This window comes from Clupea harengus, chromosome 20 (genome assembly GCF_900700415.2).
Source record: "Clupea harengus chromosome 20, Ch_v2.0.2, whole genome shotgun sequence".
NCBI lineage: Eukaryota > Metazoa > Chordata > Actinopteri > Clupeiformes > Clupeidae > Clupea > Clupea harengus.
The window spans coordinates 25,237,883-25,261,303 of record NC_045171.1 but is presented as its reverse complement, the minus strand read 5'-3'; the positions used below and the strand labels follow the sequence as shown (position 1 = coordinate 25,261,303).

The window sequence follows — 23,421 nt, the reverse complement described above, 5'->3', positions numbered from 1 at the left end:
TGTTTAAGTTCATTCTATCTGCTATTCTAATTTGCCCCCTTTAGTTTAGAATGTATTGAACTATTTATGTTTAGTTTAATTTGTCAGACATGGTAGTGGTGACCTGGTGGTCATCTGGCGCCAACTTTAACCCCCAATGAAGTAAGTGAAGTATTTGGGATTGCGGAATCTATAACATGCTGATGCTGCATGCATTTTGTCAGTGACCGTCGCAGAGGAACAAGGCTATGTGCGCGTCTGTCGGAAGCAGCCTAATGATAATAATAATAGACCTACGATCGATTTGTATGGCGCTTTTCATGGACCACAAAGACGCTTCAGAGAGCAAACATGTAAACAGATATGACGATATGGTGGGGAGGTGTTGTAGTAGAGAACCATGTGACACGTATGATATCACCCTAATTTCATAGCACCCTCGGTAAAACGCCGAGCACCCCCATAGCACCTGCAGCAAAAAATCTCTGGCGCCGCCACTGTATCTGCCATACTCTTGTTAGGTTGGAATTTTTCTCTGCCAAAGCAATCAACTAAGCCTACATGATCATAGGCATACTCATTATTATTATTATTGTCATTGATAGTACCGGCTTACTTTCACCACTGATGTTATGCTAGGCTTAGGCAAGTTATCTCTGGTTAAAACTAGCTAACGTTAACGTTAGTTATTCACTAGCTGCGCTAGCTAGCTAGACAGTTAGGACACTGTCCTGTCAGGGAAAGGGTAATGCTAGTTAATAAACTAATAAACGTAGGTCTACATCTCAGTGCCCCTCCAGATTAGTTAAATGAACTGAAGGTAAATTAATTTAATCTTGCCCTGCGGTGCATGAACAATGCTGGTCTTGGATGTTGTTATCTGCAATCGTGATGAGCGTGAGATGAGGCTTCTCCCTCTTGCATTGTGATCTGTAAATTCTTGCCTCCAATTTAAGCTGGTCATCCACCATATCTAGTTTGAAATTTTGTACATATCCCTCCATTGCATAATGAAGTCCCTTTTGAATGATTCTAGACGAAATCAGGTCGTTCTGTATCCAAAAGTCGTCTAAAGCCTCTTGGGATATCGTTTTGACACTGATACCTGCCATTGTAAACTCTAGTCAACTCTAATAGCTTGTCTGAGTTAGCAACAGTAACTAAGGGGGGCGGGGCTTAGCGATAGTAGGGCCAATGATTTTCCGCGATAGCGGAGAATGGACGGAAATCATCATTTTGTGCATCAAAATCGCCCAAATTACCCTGTATTTTGCCCTGCAAGGCTGTATTTCTTTCAAATAAACACAACAACGATCGCAACGATGAACAAACATTAATTAAAAAACAAAACCACTGAGAAAATGTCACGTCTGCGCTGAACTCCGCTCCGGCCGCGCCCCCCTGTTCAACGGTTGACACACACACCTCCGCTACTACAGACTGTCACATTTATTCGCTCATCTTCCCAATCGCCTGCAAATAATGTTTTTTTAGTCTTCTGTTCTGTTGATGGCTGGCAAACAACAATCTTAGAAGGTTTGGGTCACTTGTGGCACATATTATTCACTCATTTTAAGCTATCAATCTACCTCAGGGTGAACAAAATGAGCCGAAACGGAATAAAACGGAATTCACCAAAATGTGTAAAGGAAAACTCTTTTTTTTTTTTTTAAATGGAGAATCATTGGCCCTACAGGTAGGTTAGTGACCTACCCTGACAATTTGACAGTTTCAATTGTTATAGGCTGAATATGTGCGCGGGGGGAGGGGGCGTGGTGGTGGTTACAAACATGAAAATGCAGCGGGGGTACGTAGCTGGAGATTGAATGTCTGAAGGGGTACGGCACTGTAAAAAGTTTGGGAACCACTGCATTAGAGCCTTGCTTGCCCACCCTGCTGATCAAAAGCTATTTCAAGAATTGTTGGTGTGTCACCATCTGATCGCTAACGTTATCTGATTGCTAACGTTATCTGGCTTATTAGCAAAATGTGTGCTACCTATCACTACGTGACATACAGCTTCTCTACAACATGGGCTATTGAAGATGGAGGAGAAGCCGATTACCGCCGTTTCTGCTTTCCCTGTGTTGTTGGACGCACCGTTGTCTGACTACAAAGACATTTTTTAAAAGAACGAGGCATGGAAGAAGGACGTGGAGATTGTTGGGTTTACTATTGCCCCTATTGTTTTGAACCGCGAGGGGCCGCTATAACATCAGCTAGCTTATTTCATAGCCATCATTGACAGGCCCACAGCAGTTTTTTTGCAAGCCTGAATAAAATAGCTGGTAATAGTTGCTACTCTTGCTATGATAGAACACAATAGCCAAACTTGCTTGCTGTTAACGATCATGCCCCCAGAGCGAAAAGTGGTAGGGTTTCTGGAGCCGCCAGGTAGGGGGCTTCTTTCTGCTAGACTATTCAGTAACGTATTTGCTGTCTTGCTTTGTCTTGTGTTGCACTTGCTTGATGTTTGACTGTGTTAGGAAAGTTGTTGGCAAGCTAGCCAAGATGTGATTGATTTAGCTACAAAGCCTCTTACACCTTTCTCCACTGGTCTTGTGTGTGTTCTGCATACTTCAGTTTCTTCATTTAAAAATTAGAAGGCTTCCTCAATTTCATCTTCAAAAGAAATTGTTAATGACAAATTTCATAAACATTCATTCCTAACACGCCTTTGCTTGGCCACCTATTAGCAACAATGACCATGACCTTAAAGAACAAACTTCTAATTTCATCTGTACATTTCTTTTTATACCCTCAAAGTTTATCCATATTGGCCTACATGCGAAGGCCCCGACATGGGCAAACTAACACAATGGATTCCTCTGTAAAATACTTGTCATAGTCATTGCCCCTCAATACGTCATAATCATTGCCCTTCAATACTTGTCATAGTCATTGCCCTTCAATATATCATAGTCATTGCCCTTCAATACTTGGCATAATCATTGCCCTTCAATACGTCATAGTCATTGCCCTTCAATACTTGGCATAATCATTGCCCTTCAATACGTCATAGTCTTTGCTCTTCAATACGTCATAGTCATTGCTCTTCAATACGTCATAGTCATTGCCCTTCAATACGTCATAGTCATTGCCCTTCAATACGTCATAGTCATTGCCCTTCAATATGTCATAGTCATTGCTCTTTGGTGAATCTGTATGATTCTGCCACCCTACAACCCCCACCCCAAATGATTCCAGAGAAAACCCGCAGTGACCTACACAGGCATGTTTGTCTAGAACACTACTGAAATATTATGATCCAGTGTATGTTGTGTATGATTAGCCAAGTTCTTACTGTCAACAATATGACATTGATTTGATTTTTTTTTTTTTCAGGCTGATAAATTGCCAGTGGCAATGTCCATTCTACTCAAAAAAACTATTTATTTGGAAGTGGTACTGTATTGTATGGTGGTGATTTATGGATTACTACACCTGCCATGTGTGGAATGGGTAAGCATTTCAAAGAAGGTTGTATTCTGTAGTCATTAATATATTAGACATGTAGGATCCTTAAATCCAATTTAACGCATTGTCATATACTGCATGTCAGGCCCAGGGGTTGCGCTACAGTTCATCAGTACCTGTCACTCAGAGCAGGGGTGTCATTCATTTTCACTGAAGGTTGCTTTAAGAAAATAAAGATATTTCAATAGAAACCAACACAATGTTTAATTTCCAATACATTTAATTTGACATTTTCTTTAGCATAGAATTGATAATAATGTTTTGAATAAGTGTGCAGTTAGACTAGTGTAGATAGTATACATTAGAACCTTGCTTGCCCTCGCTGCTGATCAAAAGCTATTTCAAGAATTGTGGGGGTGTGTTTGAGTGTGTATGAGAGACAGAGAGTGCATTTTTATAAGCTAACATTTGTAATCAACAGCCAGAAATAAAGATCTAGCTAACCTGCTGCTGATGACATGGTTGGCATGCTACCTGTTAAGTTACAGCTGCACAAACACAGGCAGATAAACTAGCTCCCATTTCAGTTACTATTCATCGACACCTGGCATCTCTTTACCTTGGCCACATGTTGACATCACATTTAATGGTATCAACATGTATTCATCAGAATTGTGGACTGCACCTGTTTTAACATATCATCATTTAGCAGTGTAAGAAATTGATCAACTATCCAAACTAAGAAAGTCTATCTATCTGTAGCGAGTTCAGAAAGAGTATACGTTCTAAGTACACAAAACTACAGATTCACCTTCTCACACAGCCATATATTGGATAGCAAAAAGAGATACATTCACTTCCGGTCACCAGTGGCTACTTACAGAGAAGATACGAAGTCTCACTGATGTTCCCCAGATCTTTCACAAATCTACCTGAATTCAGGCTCTTTACCGGTTGCTGAAATGGTGGACATGTATAGCAAAATAAAAATAATTAAAACTGGATCGTGGAGATACACACATGCCTGTATGTATATGTTGGTGTGGGGTTTGGGACAAATTCAATATATAATGAAAAAGAATAACACTTCAAGACAAAATGATATCTATAAAGCTAGCTAAATAACTGAGTACCAGAATTTACACCAGGTCACCTGCAAAATACAAATATGCCCTGGATAAGCAAGAGCAAGGGAAAACACATGTCTGTTCCAACAGAAAATCACGAAACAAAATGCTTCAAGATTCTCTGAATAGGACAGAAACCTCAACCGTACAAAGCACACCACTGCCCCCTATGGACCATTGTGTGTACCTGATGGTGAAAACTACCTACTTATGACTATATCATTCCAGTCAATGATGTTGACTGATGGTGCTACATAGACAAGTGAAAATAAACTTCATGTTTGAGTAAAAGACTTTAACTTTATATTGAGTTAAAAGCAATATCATTTGACTTTAGTGAGTGAATATCAATATCTAGGCCTTCGTTTTTAACAATTATCTTGTTGCATGCAAGTGAAAGTTTACTAATGCTCAACATTGATAAAAGAAAGAAATAACGTTTAAACATGGTAAAATATTCGCTGGAAATGTGTATGAATTGTTGAACATTTGTGTATATAATGTTGAACGTTAGTTTAACTTTAGTTCAGCATTAGAATGTTTAACAAAGATAAATGAAATGTTTTACTAATTATTTGTTGAATATTTGTGTAACGTCAGTTGAGAGAGTAATTCAAATCGAGCAGTTAAATTATTCTGAGAATAAGTAGGTATGTTCATGAATCTCTATCTATTATCTTTTAAGCACCTACAGACAAAAGCAAAACAGCTGAATTGTTCAAGTGTAATGTAGGTCTTGTAAAAAGCCAATGTTACTTTCCACCATGTAATGCGGCCATCTTTGAGGATGACCTGTAAATGAAACACAAAATAGCCATTAGTTACCATTCATGTCTTTTCCTATCTTAATATCTTAATTCTGGTCCAACATGACAGTTGAAATGACGGCCAGAGATAAGGGACATGCAGTGCCATAGTAACCCCAGTGTCCCAGCTCTTTTAACGGCCAGAGATAAGGCTACCCCTACAACAATTTGATCATTATCTCCACCAAACTTTTCTCAGTTGATCCTAGGGTAATTCTTCCCATCTGATATATTCCAGTGCATATTTAATGACATTATTTGCATATTTCTAGAAATTAAGACAATTAAAAACGAATTCATTCAAATTATTATTAAAAAATGTATTGATACGTTGGCTGTAGGTAGAGAGAGTAATGTCTTTAGGGCACAAAATATTCAAATTTGATCAAATATATGTTTATGTAAGATTAGGTCTTTACATCTGCCCATTTTTTCTGCCATGTTCCTGATTGTTTCCCCTCCCCTATTACCACCTCTAAGGAGACAATTGTATTGTTTTTGCACTATATAAATAAATTGAATTGTCGTCAGTGGTTTATCAACCTCTATGACGAAGATGTTGAAATTATGTTGCTTGTATGTGTCAAGTCAATATCAAGCCAATATCAATATCAAATCTAACCTCGAAAAAAACATAGTCATAGTCATAATAATAACATTTGCAGATTTTGTTCCATTTTTTCTCAATGATGGTCAAATATTAGTAGTGAAATCGGTTGAGAAATGTAAATGCTATAGTGCTTTTTATTTTTTTTAAACGCAGCTCTTCTATGGTGAAACGTTTATAGTGAGATTGACAGGTCAACAACCAATCACGCCGCTAACATTAGATAGCTGGCCCAGACACCTCGCAAATCCCCTCAGACGTATTTTCATTTACAATAACGAGGTTTTTACATTGTGCAGTGTCTACTTCTCGGTAAGTTTAAAACAAATCTAAGCAAAAAAAGGTCAAACAAACAACTGATGACGTCACCTCATTCAAAGTGAATTGGGATCCGCGCCCCGTAGAAACACCCTTTGTGAGGTCAAACGATGTAAAATAAACATGTTATGATTGCATTTTTAACGAGAAATCAATGTTAAATTGTAACAATATAACAGAAAAACAGTATTTCATGAAGCAGAACACAAGTAATTACACACATTTTGGTACAATGGAATTAATAGGGAGCTCTCAATTCAATATGGCGGAGACAGACGTTCACTCACGTTGTATTTTGGGCGTGGTTAATAATGCGCTCCAGTCATACGTATGTATTGTTACGAATGTCTCCTCTGGCACAATTTACACATTTCGTAACAAGGTTTACGAATTTTGTAACACAATTTACAAATTTCGTATGTAAATTTACGAATTTCTCTGACACAATATTTCGTATACATTGATACGAACAGGTTTTGGAGATCACGTTGTTATTGGGGGCCAATCACTGAAGGTTCTCGCCCACAGTCTTCCTATCTTGTTAATGTGTTGCTATAACAGGTCACTACACTTCACTTCACTTCACGTCCATCTGCAACTCCACCATTGTTTGGTTGAACTGGTCTCTTCTTTATGGATGTATAAATGGGATACTAACCACTATCTTATCACTTGACCACTTTGCAATTCCAATGCCATTTAAGATCAAAGGGGGGTGTAGTCAATTTTGATTAAACATACTAAAAAATGTATCTTGTTCTATTGTCCTTCACCAGTTCTACTACAAATTCATCAAGCCTAAACGAGGGGTAGAAGAGGAGAACAAGGAACACTCATCTTAAAGATGTATGCATGGAGGAATGTTCCAGCTGAAACCGTTTGAATGTTTTCCCGGCATTGTATTTTAAATCCTAACTGTATTTGTTTCATTAAAACATGAAGAAGAATTCTGATTTAAACTTTCGTGTTTTCATTCTGTAACACCATGGCAACAAGTAATCAACCAGCATCTTTAGAGTCCCTATGTGCCAGATTCAGGCAGATTGGTGATTCTGACATGTGGGTTATAGCCCCCCCCCCCCCAAAACTGAAATGAATGACCAAGTCGTTACCATGTGAATGGAACAATGAAGGGGTGGGTGTTTACGCTGTCCTTACAGTGAAGAGAAAAATGTACATACATGTCTTACATTTAACTTAGGCTACGTTTACACAGAGCCTGGATTGCCTGTATCTGGAATTTTTTTTGGACCCGGTACCTTTTTTTATCGCGTTCACACGGAGCCGTGTCAAGAAGAAATCTGTGTTTACACGAAAACGCTGGAGCGGAGTGGTTGAATCTGCTTTAAAGACGTCATGGAGCATGCGCATAAAATGACAGAAGTCGAAATCCAACTAGTACTGTTTTTTCAGTCCTCTGTTCTGTCTTCTGTTCGGTTGACGGCTGGCAAACAACAATCTTAGAAGGTCTCATTTTAAGCCATCAATTGTGAACTGAACGCCCCAAAGCGCTAAAATATAAGTATTATTATTATATAGCACAACTAGTGCTGTCAGTTAAACGCGTTATTAACGGCGTTAAGGCAAACCCATTTTTTTTTTAGATTAACGTTCTTTTTGGCCTCGCAAACTGTGTAGTAGGCTTGGCTAACGTTACGGTTTGAGTGAATGGTGAGCGCAATACGGCGAAATATATGATAAAAAGCTTCTGAATGGAAAGTTTACTTTTAAAAGTTGTGTTGTGCAAAAGAAGCGAGCTTCACTGTTGTCTGAAAATGTCAACAGGCAGCTGGCTGAAAGCAAAGAAGTAGTAGGCTTACCTTTTATTGGTAACCTAACTGTTACGGTTCATTGTTTCTGAAATAAGAGGCCTGACTGCTATGTTCCCAGCAAACTTGAAAAAAAGAAAATATTAAGCCATGGCACTATAGGCTGAGACCTTGTTTACCTGAAATGTGCACTTTATAATTTTATTTTGTACCGCCCTGTTTGGCAATGTTGGTTTTCAATCAAATAAAACATTTGCATAAAGCAAGCCAATCCACTTTTCCATGTTGATAAGGGCATTAAAATTAAAATAAAATGATGGAAAAAATAAATAAATGAACGGACATTTAGAATAGATACAAATTTAACTATGACATAAATGCGATTAATCGCAATTAAATATTTTAATTTTAATTAAATGGCATATTACACTTACCTTGACTGGAGGTTGTGTGAGTTCCTGAGTTTCCCTGGGGAAACAAGTCTTTGAGGTTTTCTTCAGTTTGTTACAGACTTTGTTAACAGTTGGAAGACCGTGCCATGGCACGGCAGGCTATCGACATCGTTACTCAAAGACGAATAAAGTGTGGTGTTGCTGAGGGGGTTAAATTGGAAACTGTGTCAAAAGATGATGAACAACGCCCTAAAAGGTGAAATGGAAGTTATAGGCCTCTAGCACAGTCATCTTGAATATGAAATCAAATACAGAATGTAAGCCTTTTTCTAAGAATCCATCAATAAGTTGTATGTCTATATAAATAATAATTATTAATAATTGTCATTAATCGCACAAGCGACACACTGCAACACACGTGAATACATGGAGGCGACACAGGGCACACACGCAGGCCTGAGGTCGTTTGTGAATTTATCTTCTGCATTTATCCCATCCCGGACTGTCCTTCCTTCAGGACCCCAGGAGCAGTGGGCAGCTTTTAAGCGCCTGGGGACCAGGTGAGGTGAACCGTCTGTCTTGGTCAGGGACCGACGAAGAGTGTTCTGTTCTTTTGCATGTTTTTCCTGTTGGGGTTCTAAGTGGAGGAAACCCCCTGTGAACACGGGGAGAACATGCAAACTCCACACAGAAAGACCCAGGAGATAGCCAACCTGAGCACTGAAGGTCTGGGGAGGACCTGCCCCCCAAAGCCAACAGCGCCCCATGCGGGAATCGAACCCATGACCTTGCTGTGAGGCGGCAGTGCAAGCACTTGAGCCACGTGCCACTATTAATGTCAATTTTAATGTGGTAGGCTTATACAATGTATTTCTACAATTAATATGTTGAAAAATGAAACTGTTTTGTGTCTAACTTTATCCTATGTCGAAAAAAATGTCTGTTCTGTGTCTAAATTTATCCTATATCACAGTTCAGTAGCTATTTGCTTTTGGCGCATGATGATTATGGCTGTGGCCTGCATGTGCGGTAGCATGGGCCATGTGTATATTATATTTGCAGAAAATAAACAAAGCACACACACACAAACTGATGGACATAATAAATAAAGTAATACAAATATAGATTTCATTAAATTCACTAACTTTAAATTAGTGGATCATTGATTTAATTTCCCACCAACGAAATAGTCTTGAAGTTTTTTTCCAGCTTGCTCTGAATTCTCTACGTTTACATTTAGTATACCTATGGGAGCACTTACAGTTTGGTAGATGAGTTTTTTGTATGTATTCTATAATTAAAAAACTAATGATGCGCCTCGACTTTTATTTTGAAAAATGACGAATGGTGGCCATATTGAAATGTTAGTAATTGTCGCTGGGTTCACGCAGATCAAATCAGCGAGTGTCTGAAAGGCTTCATACAGTTTATAGCCTCGAGAAAGTACTAATACTCTGTAGGATAGTTTTTGCCATCGGTTGTCCTCATCATGGCCGCTGAACTTCACAATAAAGAAAACACGCTGGTAATGCGGAAAAGACTGATTGGGTAGGTTGCTATTGCGGTTTAATTACTGACATGGTGAAATGTAAAAAAAAAAACACAGGAAGTAATGAAAACCTGGTGTTCTGTCCTGTGTCCTCTCTAGGCAGTCCTGTCGCCTCTTTTTTTCTCATGACCCGATTAAAATCCTAAAGGCACGAGGACAATATTTGTATGACGAGAACGGAATGGAATATCTGGATTGCATAAGTAACGTACACCACGGTAGAGTTTCCTTTCCTCTTTTATTTTCAATGAATAGCTTACAACTTGTATTAATATGAGTTGTCCACATGTCACTGCTACAGACAAAGTTTGGTTGCAAAGCTTTTAAGGTTATTTTTCTTTCGGGGGGGATCCTCCAAGAAAATGCTCTTTTTGGACCATTATCACAACAATTTTTTTTATATAGAAATGTAGCTATGTTAAATAAAACAGCCATGGTAGCTACAGTAGACTATCTTTATTGTTCCCTAAGGGGACATTTATTTGCACTGAGTATGAGGTATTTCCAGCCAAAGTGTGATGAGTTTCCCCTAGAGCCGATGCGCTGCCTGCATTCACACACACACACACACACACACACACACACGAACCAGTGCCGCTACGATCAACATAACATTCACTGGGCATTTAAACTGCTCATTTAAAAGAACTACTACAACAGCCTATTCTTCCCTCTGTTTTACCCATGCATTTCTCCATTCTGCACTGCAGCCATCGACACATTTCTATACTTATTTTTGCAAAATAAATGTTAGACTTCCCCATTTAAACTGTAAATATATAAATAATGTATAACTGTTTATGGCATTTTGTAATCTGATGAAATAGAGTGGAGACTGCCAATATATAGTGTCCACTAGGGGGCATCCTAAAACGAATATGCCAGGTGACTGTGAATAATCATAAAATGAATATGCCAGGTGACTGTGCATAATCATAAAACAAATATGCCAGGTGACTGTGAATAATCATAAAATGAATATGCCAGGTGACTGTGAATAATCATAAAATGAATATGCCAGGTGACTGTGCATAATCATAAAACAAATATGCCAGGTGACTGAAGAACAACGAGAGAGGCAGACGTACTTGAAGCAGACAAATGTTCACTTTGAAGCCCCATTATACAAGGATTGTTATATTTTTGCTACTGACCTCCCACTAAAGTTGCGGAGTGTAGCTCACTTTTACATCTCTGTCATACATACTTCATGCTTTGAGACCCCCAAATGGACAGTGTACTCGTGTAGTTGTTGTCAAGCTGATGGATATTGAACCAGCAAAAACAACGGCAAAATGATGTAGACTGACAAGGCAGAGTAATGTCCATACAGAGAATACTGCACTAGTTTCCTCTTATAGCTAGCGCATGGGTCTACGTGTTGACATAAAGCATTACGAAGGTCTCGTGCCCTGTACCCCACTCTTACATATTGCAATACCAGGTGTGCTGTGGCAGTGGCACAGACACCATTCTTCGTATTACAAGTCAGAGTACCACCAAAAAGATTCTGAAGCTGTTATTTTGAGGTAAAATTGTTACATAGTGTTACTTAAAGAATTGGGCTGAGAATGTGTGTAGCTGTAGGCTTTGACTGTGCAGCTCAATATATACTCAAAACTATTCCTGTGTTCCTTCTTGAAGTTACTGTAGAATTACCGAACGTAAATAATCAGCGGGAGTTATTTCCAAAGACTTGTTTATTAAAGTAACTCATCAACCTGCTGCTTGTTCATGACTCATGAACTCATCACCTGACGTAGGACACACATACACACAATATCAGTATCAATATCCGTATCAAAGCGCGCTGCGCGCCGCACATAAACTAGTGCCATTACAACACAGTTACTAGGCTATATCTAAACCCCGATGATGTTTTCGATTTTATCGTCCTTTTCAAGAGCATGTGTTCACTAGCGTAAAGTAAATTATGTTATTTCTTGTATGTCACAATTGTCTGTAGCATAGCTAACATTAGAGATTAGTTTGGGAGATTTAGGTCAGAGATATAAGGCTAAGAATAATGCAAACCCATTCCTGGAGGAAAGACAAACTCTTGCTGCATCTGTTGTCACTGCAGCATCTCTGTGAGGAAGTTGAAAACAAAGCATGATGGGTATTGTTTCTGACTTGCAAGCCATCAGCTCACAGAACATAACTGCGAAGCCTGTTTAGCCTGCAGTTCTCCTACTCTGTCCTGTTCTTTAAGCTAAGGATAATGCCAACTACATGTGTAAAGGTAATGGTAATGGTCAATTATTTAGCAGACGCATAGTGGTGTGTAGTTTGGTCGCTGCAGAAAGTGAGTGAATGAGCAAGAATTTAGTAAAGATATTGTCCATGCCAAGAAAAGTGTCATCCTTAATTATTGTATATGCTATTCTGAGTGAAGAATTAAGGTGCTATACATTTAAAAAAAAAAAAAAAAAAACATGTCTTTTGATAGACAATTCATTTTGAGGCAATAAATACTAACAGATTTTGTTATAATAGTGTTATAAGGTTTCACTGTGACTCTTTAAATTTGTTCTTTAAGCCCCAACATTATAGTTCTTGTGAATTTATGGTGTATTAATGTGTGTTGTTTTCATTTGGAACAGTGGGGCATTGCCATCCTGATGTTACTGAAGCTGCCGCATCTCAAATGGAGCTCCTCAACACTAACACCCGTTTTCTACATGATAATATAGTCACCTATGCAGCTCGCCTTTCTGCCACTTTGCCAGATAAGATTTGTGTCTTCTACTTTGTCAACTCAGGGTAAGGCAACCTTAGGTCAGAACGTGTGCGCTCCAGCCAAACTTTGTTGCACTTGCAATGTTTCAGAAACATACTTAACATTTAATTTAATTTAACAGTTCATTCGATAGTCCTCTCCACTTAAATTTTGAAGACGGCCATGTCTTCAAGGTGTAGCTAGACGTGAGCTTCATTTGTTCCTGGTGTTGGTATTGTATGTATGTATTGTTTTGAACCTAATCTAATCACATTGGACCTCCTTCTGGAAAATGTTCTTAAGTGTCTTCTTAAATGTCTTCTTACGAACTTCGTAAGACCAACCCTAAGAAAGATCCCCGCCGGATTCATGAACGCATGGAAATGTGTTCTTAAACCGCCAAAGTGTTCTTAGCTGTGACTCCCCCGACACAGGATTGCCACTGATTCTTAGACTGAATGTGCGTTCTCGTACACATGGATTTGCTGAATGAATTTGTTTTGTATATATGTTTGGGGCTGTTGGAGAGATTGCCCAGCAAAATAAATAATCATATATTTTTCTAAGAAAGCCATAATTTCCTGCACCGTGTTTTTTTCCTCTTCACTGCTTACTCCTGTCAGTCGGGTGAACGCCTCTGTCCCTCACATGGTAGATGTACATAATGTAAAAACAAACATAATATGGTATATACATGATACATACAAAAACAGCCTAGTGGGTATACAGTGTGCTCATAGGGTTACTGTTACAGGGGTAAGAAGAGTAGGTACAGAAAACATGTCAGTGGTGGCAATTATATAAACTCGGCAAAAAAAGTTTGGAAATGTGTGTTTGGTCGATTATTTCTCTGTTGTTACAATGCTAAATGGCATTGTATTTTATATCGTTGGAAAGCCTGTTTATTTACCTTTACAATGATGTCCAACTTCTAAGAATCATGCATTTGTGGGATGAGCAGCACAACTGATGATGTGGGTAGCGCCCAAGTAAACAATGCACTCACACTCAGAATACAACACCATGTCTGATCTCATAGTCATCATCATTTGCCATCATTCCAGTTCATTCATTTCCCCTTGATTTATTTGAGAAGCAGCTGCTGCTGGTCTTGTTTCCTCCTCTTGCTTGCGAACAAAGCTAGTTACCATCCAGCCTGACCCCGGTTTGGTTAGTAACATATTGCATTGCCCCAACCTAAATGGAACATTGTTATTTATTTCTGTTAAGGGCACAGGCATTTTCATTTGATCTTCTTAATTCAGTTTGCACTTTCCAGATGCTAGTTAAGGCAAAGCCAACGTCAAATTTAGTCACCTGTGAAAGTTGTAACCTGCAGCTTCATTCAATATGTGTGAGAGTGTGAAAACTGACTGTCGACTATAATTTAAGACAAAAAATGTCAGTCTGCTTAATTTCTCCTGGTTCAGTATGGATTGCTGAAGACATTGATGTGCTTTGGCACCACATTCAAGTGTTTTTGCATTCATAGAGTTGTAATGTTAATTGTAGAGTGTTTTACTGATGTGCAATTTGACTGGTGGTTGTTGCAGTTCAGATATTTTAATCTCTGTGTGTGTCTACATTTCTTGTCAACACTGAGCTAATGATGTAATGTAAGTTCTGGCTCAGGAATTCTAAAAAAAAATCTTACGTAATGTTCACCAACATTTTGAAGAATTCTTAACTTGGTATGTTGCTAAAGAATCCATGAATACACTAAAAACCATGCTGAATGCAGTTGTTTAAAAATATACAGTAGTTTTGAATAATCTTAAACTATTAGTTTGCTATTTGACACTTTCAACATAAGGCTCATGTCACTACCATTTGTTATCACTTACTACCTTTCTAGCCTCCTCAAGAATGGTCAAATGTATGTGCCTTCTTTATTTCAGAATGCTTCATTTTAATTGCAGCATGCTTGTCCGTCGTTTGCCCAATACATGGATTGTGTGTAACATGATACTCTCCATTCTTTATCCTTAGCTCTGAAGCTAATGATCTTGCACTCCGACTTGCTCGTCAATATACCCAGAATGAAGATATCATTGTGCTGGAACAGTAAGGATTTTTTTTTTAAATATCAAACGTTTTGCAATCAAAGACTATTCTTCAAAACTGAGATCAACAAGCTGCTTTGCCACTTCTCTTCAGTGCGTACCATGGCCACCTCACTTCCCTTATCGACATTAGCCCATACAAATTTAAAAAGCTGGGAGGCCAAAAAGAATGGGTGCATGTGGTATGTACCATCTCTCATCTCATCTCATCTCATCTCATCTGGGATTAAGAACATATTCTCTAGAGTACCACTACTTCTACTAAATGTGTATTCATTTCTGCAGGCCCCTCTGCCAGATACCTACCGGGGGATGTACAGGGAGGATCATCCCAACCCGGCGCAGGCTTATGCTGACACTCTCAAAAGTGTGATTGATCAAGTACAAAGCAAAGGCCGTAAGGTATGAACTCAAACCATTCCAAAGATTCGTGACAAATGTTTTGTTTCAACAATGTTGCTTCCTTTCTACATACTTACTTTCTTTTAATGTTATTTTGAATAGATTGCTGCGTTCTTCGCTGAGTCCTTGCCTAGTGTTGGAGGACAGATCATCTTGCCCCATGGATACTGCACAAAGGTGGCGGAGTGAGTAGAAATGATTAGAGTAGAAAATATCAATGTTTTAGCTTTCAGTATTTAGTATTTGAAATCGATTTACCCACATAGATACATCCGAGCTGCTGGTGGTGTATACGTAGCTGATGAAGTCCAGACTGGCTTTGGTCGAGTCGGGAGCCACTTCTGGGCCTTTCAGATGCAGGGGGAAGATTTCTGTCCTGATATTGTGACTATGGGCAAACCGATGGGCAATGGTCATCCTCTGGCTTGTGTGGCCACAACAGAAGACGTAGCGGGAGCCTTCACGTCCAATGGAGTGGAATACTTCAATACAGTTAGTTTGTCATTTTCTCTCCTATTTACTTACATTGGCATCTAAATAGTCATTGAGTTGATAATGTTTACTGTAACAAACCTGAATGAGTAAAGGCTGATTTATGGTCGTCCGTTTACGGAGACACGGAGAGCCCTCTCCGACATTGCAAACCCTCTCCGAGCACCTCTCCGTGGCCTGACATGCACCTCCCCAAACCCTCTCCGAGCACCTCTCCGTGACCTGACATGCACCTCCCCAAACCCTCTCCGAGCACCTCTCCGTGGCCTGACATGCACCTCCCCAAACCCTCTCCGAGCACCTCTCCGTGGCCTGACATGCACCTCCCAAACCCTCTCCGAGCACCTCTCCGTGGCCTGACATGCACCTCCCCAAACCCTCTCCGAGCACCTCTCCGTGGCCTGACATGCACCTCCCAAATTTTTTAACCATCCGACTCCGTCAATCCGTCAATACATCGCTGTTTACCTTGTGGGTAGTAGTATGCCAACATTAGACAGCTTGCTCAGACACCTCGCAAATCCCCTCAGACGTATTTTTCAGTTACAATAACAGGGTTTTTACATTGCACAGTGTCTGTTTCTCGGTAACTTAAAAAAAATTCTAAGCAAAAATAAGTCAAACAAACAACTTCTATGTACAAACACGACCATCTACAGAGTTTGGTCCGCCGCCATCTTTTTTTTTTTGCTTTGCAACACCCACAACCATCGGAGAACCATAAATGAAAACGAGTCCGTCGAGGCAAACTCTGTGACCACGGAGTAACGGAGTCGTAGAAGTATATTTCGCCCTTAAGATATACACTAAAGGACAGCATTGGGATGCTGTGTCTGAAAGTAACTTTTAATCATGTCTCTTGCTAAATGTTATTTAAGAAATAAAATATTATATAGTTATTTCGTCTTTTTGCTGCTTATATATATATGCAGTTCGGTGGTAATCCTGTGTCCTGTGCTGTTGGACTGGCTGTTCTCGATGTCATAGAAAAAGAGGATCTCAGAGGAAATGCGACTCGGGTTGGGCGCCATCTAAAAGAACTCCTCGAACAACTCCAGAAAAAACACTCAATAATCGGAGAGGTGCGGTAAGTGCTGTGAATATAACATGAGATCACAGTTAAATAAAGTGTGTTTGCTTATGTAACAGAGAATAGCAGTAAAGTAAGTAAAATGCTAGTGACAGACGCATGGACACATAGGTTTTAGTGTCTTTGCTTGCATTCCTGCCTTCTATGTCCAAAGATGCAGGTTCAAGTCCAGTGTGGTGTTAAAAAAAACATATTTAAACATAGGACATTTTTGTCAGTTTTGATCGTATTACCGTTTTGATCATATTTCTGGTGGTTCAGGTGCAATCTGGCAGACGAAGAGACATTACAGACAACTAGCTATCTAGACATTTCAGTTATACACAGGACAAAGATGTTTGTTTTCTTGTGCTGTTGATTGAACATCTATGCTTGAACATCCAAGCTTGGAAGAGGTGTACAGCCTGATTCAATACCAGATGTTTCTGTGTAGTATCCATATGCAGTAAACATTTTTAAACATGGCCTCCTATTAAGCGCAACCTGCAGGAAAGTCAAAGAAATTCTGGTAATACGCACTGGGGCATACCAGCCCACTTTGAGCCCTGGCTCTCAACAACATTGAAACAAATCTCAGCAATAAAAAGTGTATGCCCATTAAGTCATTTCGTTTTTCTTTTGTTTGTACCTGTAAGGAATTGTGATTTTGACTGCTGTGTTTTTCTAGGGGCGTCGGGTTGTTTCTTGGGTTTGAGATGGTGAAAGACAAAACAGAAAGAACCCCAGCTACATTGGAGGCAGCACACCTGGTTCAGAAGTAAGATATGTATACTGATATGCTGTAGGTAGATATGCTAGATACTGATGTGATGGATACAGAAATATTTATGCAACCAGGAATGCCTGAGCCCCGAGCAAAGGTTTGTAAGGAAATCAGCATTGAACGGAGGTTCATAGGAGCTCAGGCAGTGCATTCAGCAGGATTCCACACGACTGATTCCAAATATGAATTTGAACACAGCATTTGTGAGGAATAAGCTCTTATGCCTTTGGCCAATATCGGGCCGTTGGTGAGCATCTGTGGCTCTAGTTATGCAGTGTGTCCCGCCCCATTGCCATTAGTTGGACCCCTGTTGCAATACTTGGATGTGTCTTTGTATTATTAACCAAATAATTACCCAAATCAAGCTGTGAGGGACCGAGGCGGTCACCCCACGTTTTTGGGATGTGACAACTGGACTTGGTGGTGAAGATGGGGATAAACACGGTGCAGGAGATGGTAGCTCTTATAAAAATATATATATTTATTTACAAAGGGGGGAACTCGAGCCCAAAACATGTGTCTACAAAATAAACAAACACAAATCAAAATACAGACAGTACTCAAAGTACTCCAGCAATTAGGCACTCTAGGCACCTGCGTGGCACATTCAAGATCCCAATCCCGGCACATTCTAGGCACAAGCTGAGCACAAAACTAGGCACAGAAACTGGGCACAGAAACTGTATTCACACATCTAGATACACACTTCACCTCACAGCAGGTAAAAGAAATACATAGATCCTGTGGGCAACGCATCTCTGAACAAGGGGCGGGGCCGGATATATGGGGAAAGGAAGAAAAAATCCCACGGAAGCCGTAGACATGCAGTTCAATGGGATTCTCATCCACAAAGAATCTGCATCATTAATATAACACCTGATGAGAAACTACCATACCTAGCTACTGGACACTGAAGGGATGGACTAGTGTCCTGACATTTTATGCTAAATGCCCTTTCCATGTCATGTCATAAATTGTAAAGTTGTGGACGGCTAGTTTTGTATTGTAGTAAAGAGCCTACGCTTTCAATCTGGGGCGGAGGAGGAGGGCTTGCAGATCCATGCAGACACCCATGGTCTTGTCATTGGCATCATTTTTGTCCTGCACGAAGGGGCCTCTTCCTTTTTAACATGGGCCTGCCACTCATTATCTGGCAAGTTGTCAGCCGTAAATATATATATATATATATACACTCACCGGCCACTTCATTAGGTATACCTGTTCAACTGCTCAGCTTCGCAACATTAGATATGGTTTTATCAGGCAACTAGTTTTGGTATCATATTCAAATTCATTTTGAAGGCATGTGGTGTGGGGGATCATTTCTTGGCCCACTTTGGGCCGCTTTTGAGCACCAATTGAGCATCATTTATATGCCACAGCCTAGCTGAGTATTGCTGCTGACCATGGCTACTTTCAGCAGCATAACACGCCGTGTCACAAAACTCATATCATCAGTTCACTACAAATAAATGGCCACCCCTGTCAACCGATCTCAATCCAATCCAGAGCATAGTTGGGACAAGGTGGAACAGGGGATATGCATCATGTAGATGCCCGCAAATCAGCAGCAACTCCAATTCAAATCAAGCACAAAAGCAACAGGGGCAAGGTCTCTGAGGAATGTTTCCAGCACCTTGTTGAATATGCCACAAAGAATTAAGGCATTTCTAAGAACAAAGACCAATACTAGGAAGGTGTACCTAATGAAGTGGCCGGTATAATATAAAATATAACTTGGTAGTTATATTACTGTATTATATCACAATATAATAATAATATAACATTTATTTACATAAACAAACATGTGACCACAGATGTGTGGCATGATGCCGTGACACAACCTGAAAAAAATACAAAAGAGTGTGACCTATATTTATATATATATTACCTCAGTACTCATGTTGTTCACAGTACTCATTTTACTATTTGGTCTTAGTTTTAGAAAACAAAGTGACAGGAGCATAATACATGCCACTGGCTGCAAAGCATGCATCCAATAAGTAAAACAGGGGTGTACTTTCCCTCTCTGCTGTGTAGATGGTAAAGATGAGGTCACTCCACAACCGGACTGGCCCGGAGCAAGCAAGCCACATCACAGCTCCTCTTGTCCCGGGACCGTAGCAAATGAGGCATTTAACAGAAACAGCATGACTACAGTGGATATATACCGCAATATAGATATATATTGGTGATGATACCTGATATCAAAGGGGAAAAAAATAAAAAGGGAAAGGAGTGAGCAAGCTACTTCTGAACTCCCGCCAAATAAAACAGGTTAACCACATGCTAACATCATATTGCAACTGATTTGCTTGTTATACACAATGTCTATGGTGCTAAAACAAACTTTGCTCGTGCCAGGAAAGCACCAACGCTGTTACCTTTAATCGCTATGCACCTGCAGCAACACTAACACGCTACAGTATGGGAAAACTAAGCAGTGCACGACTTAAATGAAAAAATCGGAATACACAATTATGCAATTTCTGCAAATTTCTGCAGCATCCAGTGCAAGATAATATTACAACAGAAATCGAAATGACTAGCATATAAAAGGAACGAAAGAAATATTTAAAAGCAGGCACACCTTTTGTTACGGGACAGTAGCAAAACAGGCAGAACAGGAGGTTATAACTAAAGTTAACGGGTCCTAGTGTGGGAACCAACTCACTCCACACCCCCTTCTCCCATCATACTGTCCCTGCGGAGGTTGAGGAACATACAAATGCACACAGAAATGGCATGATCTTGAAGAGGAAATATAACTTTACAGTGGGGGAATTCGGAGAACCTCTTTTTTTCTCTGTTACTCTATCAGGAATTGTGCTTCCTTTCAGTTAAACCCATGTTCCAGTTCATAATATATAATGTGTCAAATCTGTACATAACGCGTAAAGATTGTGATGGTGTATACTCGTATAGATCTACTCGTGAAGAGAAGTGTGGACAGAAAGTAACTGAGCTCTGCTGGCAGAATCCATTGACACCTTTTACACTCTTGTGTTCAATATATATTCATTTCAATAACATAACATTGTTAAAATAAGGTGCTTATTTATTATCTCAACCTTGACCTAATTCATCTGATTGGATATACTATAATCTGATGTGACTATGTTTTGACCTTTCCAAATAACCTTTTATTTAATGTTGTTTGTTTACACTTAGGTTGAAAGATGAACGGATCTGTGTCAGCACTGATGGTCCTTGGGAAAGTGTCATCAAATTCAAACCACCTATGTGTTTCAGTATGGAAGATGCAGAGCGGGTTGCCAAGGCAATTGATCAGATTCTTACAGGTAACAGCCGTGCCAGTGGGTCAAACTAGATATTCTTTATAAATATACACACAATTTTGCTTTTCCAGTTAGCAGCAATGTAGTACATAGTTGGGATCTTACTAAATGTTTTCAAAATGGGAAAAGAATGTACAACCATAATTCACATTGTTAAGACTGCTCTTTTTCAGAATGGTCCAAGGATGAAATTCAACAGTCTTTCAACGAGGATCATCTGATAAACACTTCATAATGTTGAGGAAAAATGAATTCACAGAACTGTGGTTGTACAAATCGCCTGTCATTTTCTTTCTTCTAATTTTTGTGTTATTCTCATCCTCACATCAACAATTATCTGCTACATTAAATAACAACCTGTTGTTATGAAGACAATAACTTTAGTTTAAATATACTGAATGTAATTATGTCCCTGTATCCTGAGCTAAAGCTGAGAAAAGCTTTAGCAACCTTCTTAGACTAAAAACATGACTTTGGAGTGCTGTGTCCCTGCCACAGCTCAACATTGTAGTGATATGTCATGTCGAAAAAGAAAAGCTGGACTGTTTGGACAGAAAAACAATTGCTCAACAGTTAATTTAAAGCAAAGATCACAGGAAGAATACCTTTCCAAATAGGTAATGGATACATTATGGACCAGATCTGTGTACGTAGATGCATACTCTGCAGTACTATATTACACTTAATAATGTAAATTTTATTTCTTTGAATACCTCTGTTTCATATTGAAGATTGCTCCTAAAATTGTACTTATAACTATTTACAGACTTCCAAGATACTGCAAATGCTACTGATAACTTACAGTAGTTAAGCAAAGTCATCTCCATTGATTACAACTGTTTATCATAATATGGACAATAATGCCAAATAACTTTTTGCAATACTTGACATTTTAGTCTCTCGCAAACACATGAAAGACCCTATACACTTTGGATCTGGTTATTTCGAAAGGTTTTGACACTTTTCTTCTGTTATGATTAAGGACTGTTAATCATTTATGTGTCTTCTTTGATTTCCTGATCACTCCACATGTTCAAATAAACTCCATTTCTGTTTACAAAATGTTTTTTTTTTTTTACTTCACCAAAATGGTAAAAGCCCTGAAAAGAGAATGCAGAAAGCGTAAGCAGAGAAAACACATTGACCTCTATAAAACAAAGCCTTTGAGTTCTGCAGGGCTAGACAACTACATCCCACACTATATTTGTCATTGTTGACAAGCTTACAACCCCCAACACCCCCCAAAAAAGCTGCCCCCAGAACTCCTTTTCACAGAGAAACATTAACACCACCATTAACAGTCAAACAATGAAACTTCCATCTTTTTGATCACCTAGAAACAATATTCACAATTTAATACAATTAATCAAAAAACTCCAAAGGAAACAGTCCAACATTTTAAATCGTCTTGACACACTGCCATCTGACTTTTTTAAAAACAATTTGTAGCTCTGTTGCAACTGACTTGCAACATATAGTTAATGGCTCTAAGCATCAGGCATTTTCGCAAAGTCATTAAAAACAACTGCCATTAAGCCACTCTTTATAAGTCAACCTTTGTCGCCAAGACCTTTGAGCTCTGAACATTGTAGCCACGGGTGTTAGCTACATAGAGGCAATTAAACATTCATCAGTTTCATGTAGTTTTGTTACTAAACTTCTATAAGTTTGCAGTGACACTTTTTTTCAGTCAGTCAGTGGACTATATCATACATATGGATGAGATAGATGTTCCACAGGTAAGTCCCCACTCTCCACTGCCCCCTCTGCTCACTACACAATCATTTTGCAAAGTAAGTGTGAATTGATGGAAAAGAAGAGGGAATAAAGGCCTTTTTACAGTTTATTGAAAATGCTGAAGTCAAAATCCAAACATGCAATGAATCAAATTTTGTTATACGGCTCTTCAGAATGTTCCAACAAATTCTGATAACTGTATAAGCTGTGGTAACAAGAAGAATGTTGAACGAGTAAAATATTTTCATTACCCCATTTGACATTTCATCCATAATACATAGACATAATGGTCGTTTAGCAAAGTAAGTTGTTTTAACCATCTAAGCAAGATATAAGACTGGATGTGGTGTAGCTTACTGTACTGTAGGTGGTGCTATAATGGTAATGACAAGTGTAACGCAGGAGAGAAGTTGGTGATGATTGACAGTAGACATAATGGACATAGGCCTAATCTCTAAACTCATCGCCTTCGGGCCAGACGCCACACCAAGAATCAGTTCTGCTCACTAACTACACAAAACCTTTCACCCTCTGGGGCCGTGGAAGCCATTTTGGTTTTCCTCTCTATCTTAAATTTTCTGTATCAAAGCCAACAGCTTTAGGTCACTCCTCCAGTACAGTAACATGAGCCATATGAAATGACAATGATGACGGATAAGGTGTTGGATCTGCTGAAGGCCGTGACTGCAAAACTGCATCTGCAAAAATCTGACTGCCAACTGACGAGCTGATTTAGCTGACTTTACCTGCCATCTGACGAGCTAATTTAGCTGACTATACCTGCCATCTGACGAGCTAATTTAGCTGACTATACCTAGCCAACCTACAGAACGTGAAAACCACTTGTGTGTTTTTTGAAGAACACTATAGGCATTTATCAATTGATCTGACC

At 39.3% G+C, this 23,421-nt stretch overlaps 1 protein-coding gene across 2 annotated transcripts; it reads left to right on the top strand.

Annotated features, from left to right (window-relative positions):
• Positions 1 to 9,792: 9,792 nt before the first annotated feature.
• phykpl (5-phosphohydroxy-L-lysine phospho-lyase) lies at positions 9,793 to 21,849 on the top strand. 2 transcript variants are annotated; one of them, XM_012834899.3, is made up of 12 exons: positions 9,794 to 9,963; positions 10,064 to 10,182; positions 12,568 to 12,727; positions 14,673 to 14,747; positions 14,841 to 14,928; positions 15,032 to 15,148; positions 15,251 to 15,333; positions 15,415 to 15,640; positions 16,573 to 16,727; positions 17,398 to 17,487; positions 20,665 to 20,795; positions 20,966 to 21,849. In XM_012834899.3, the coding sequence occupies exons 1-12, from the start codon at positions 9,905 to 9,907 to the stop codon at positions 21,025 to 21,027; spliced, it is 1,365 nt and encodes a 454-aa protein (XP_012690353.2). In that variant the 5' UTR covers positions 9,794 to 9,904; the 3' UTR covers positions 21,028 to 21,849. The 2 variants fall into 2 exon arrangements, 1 of the variants encoding a protein (XP_012690353.2); XR_004166001.2 differs by lacking the exon at positions 20,966 to 21,849 and having other exon boundaries at positions 9,793 to 9,963; positions 16,573 to 16,722.
• Positions 21,850 to 23,421: the final 1,572 nt, after the last annotated feature.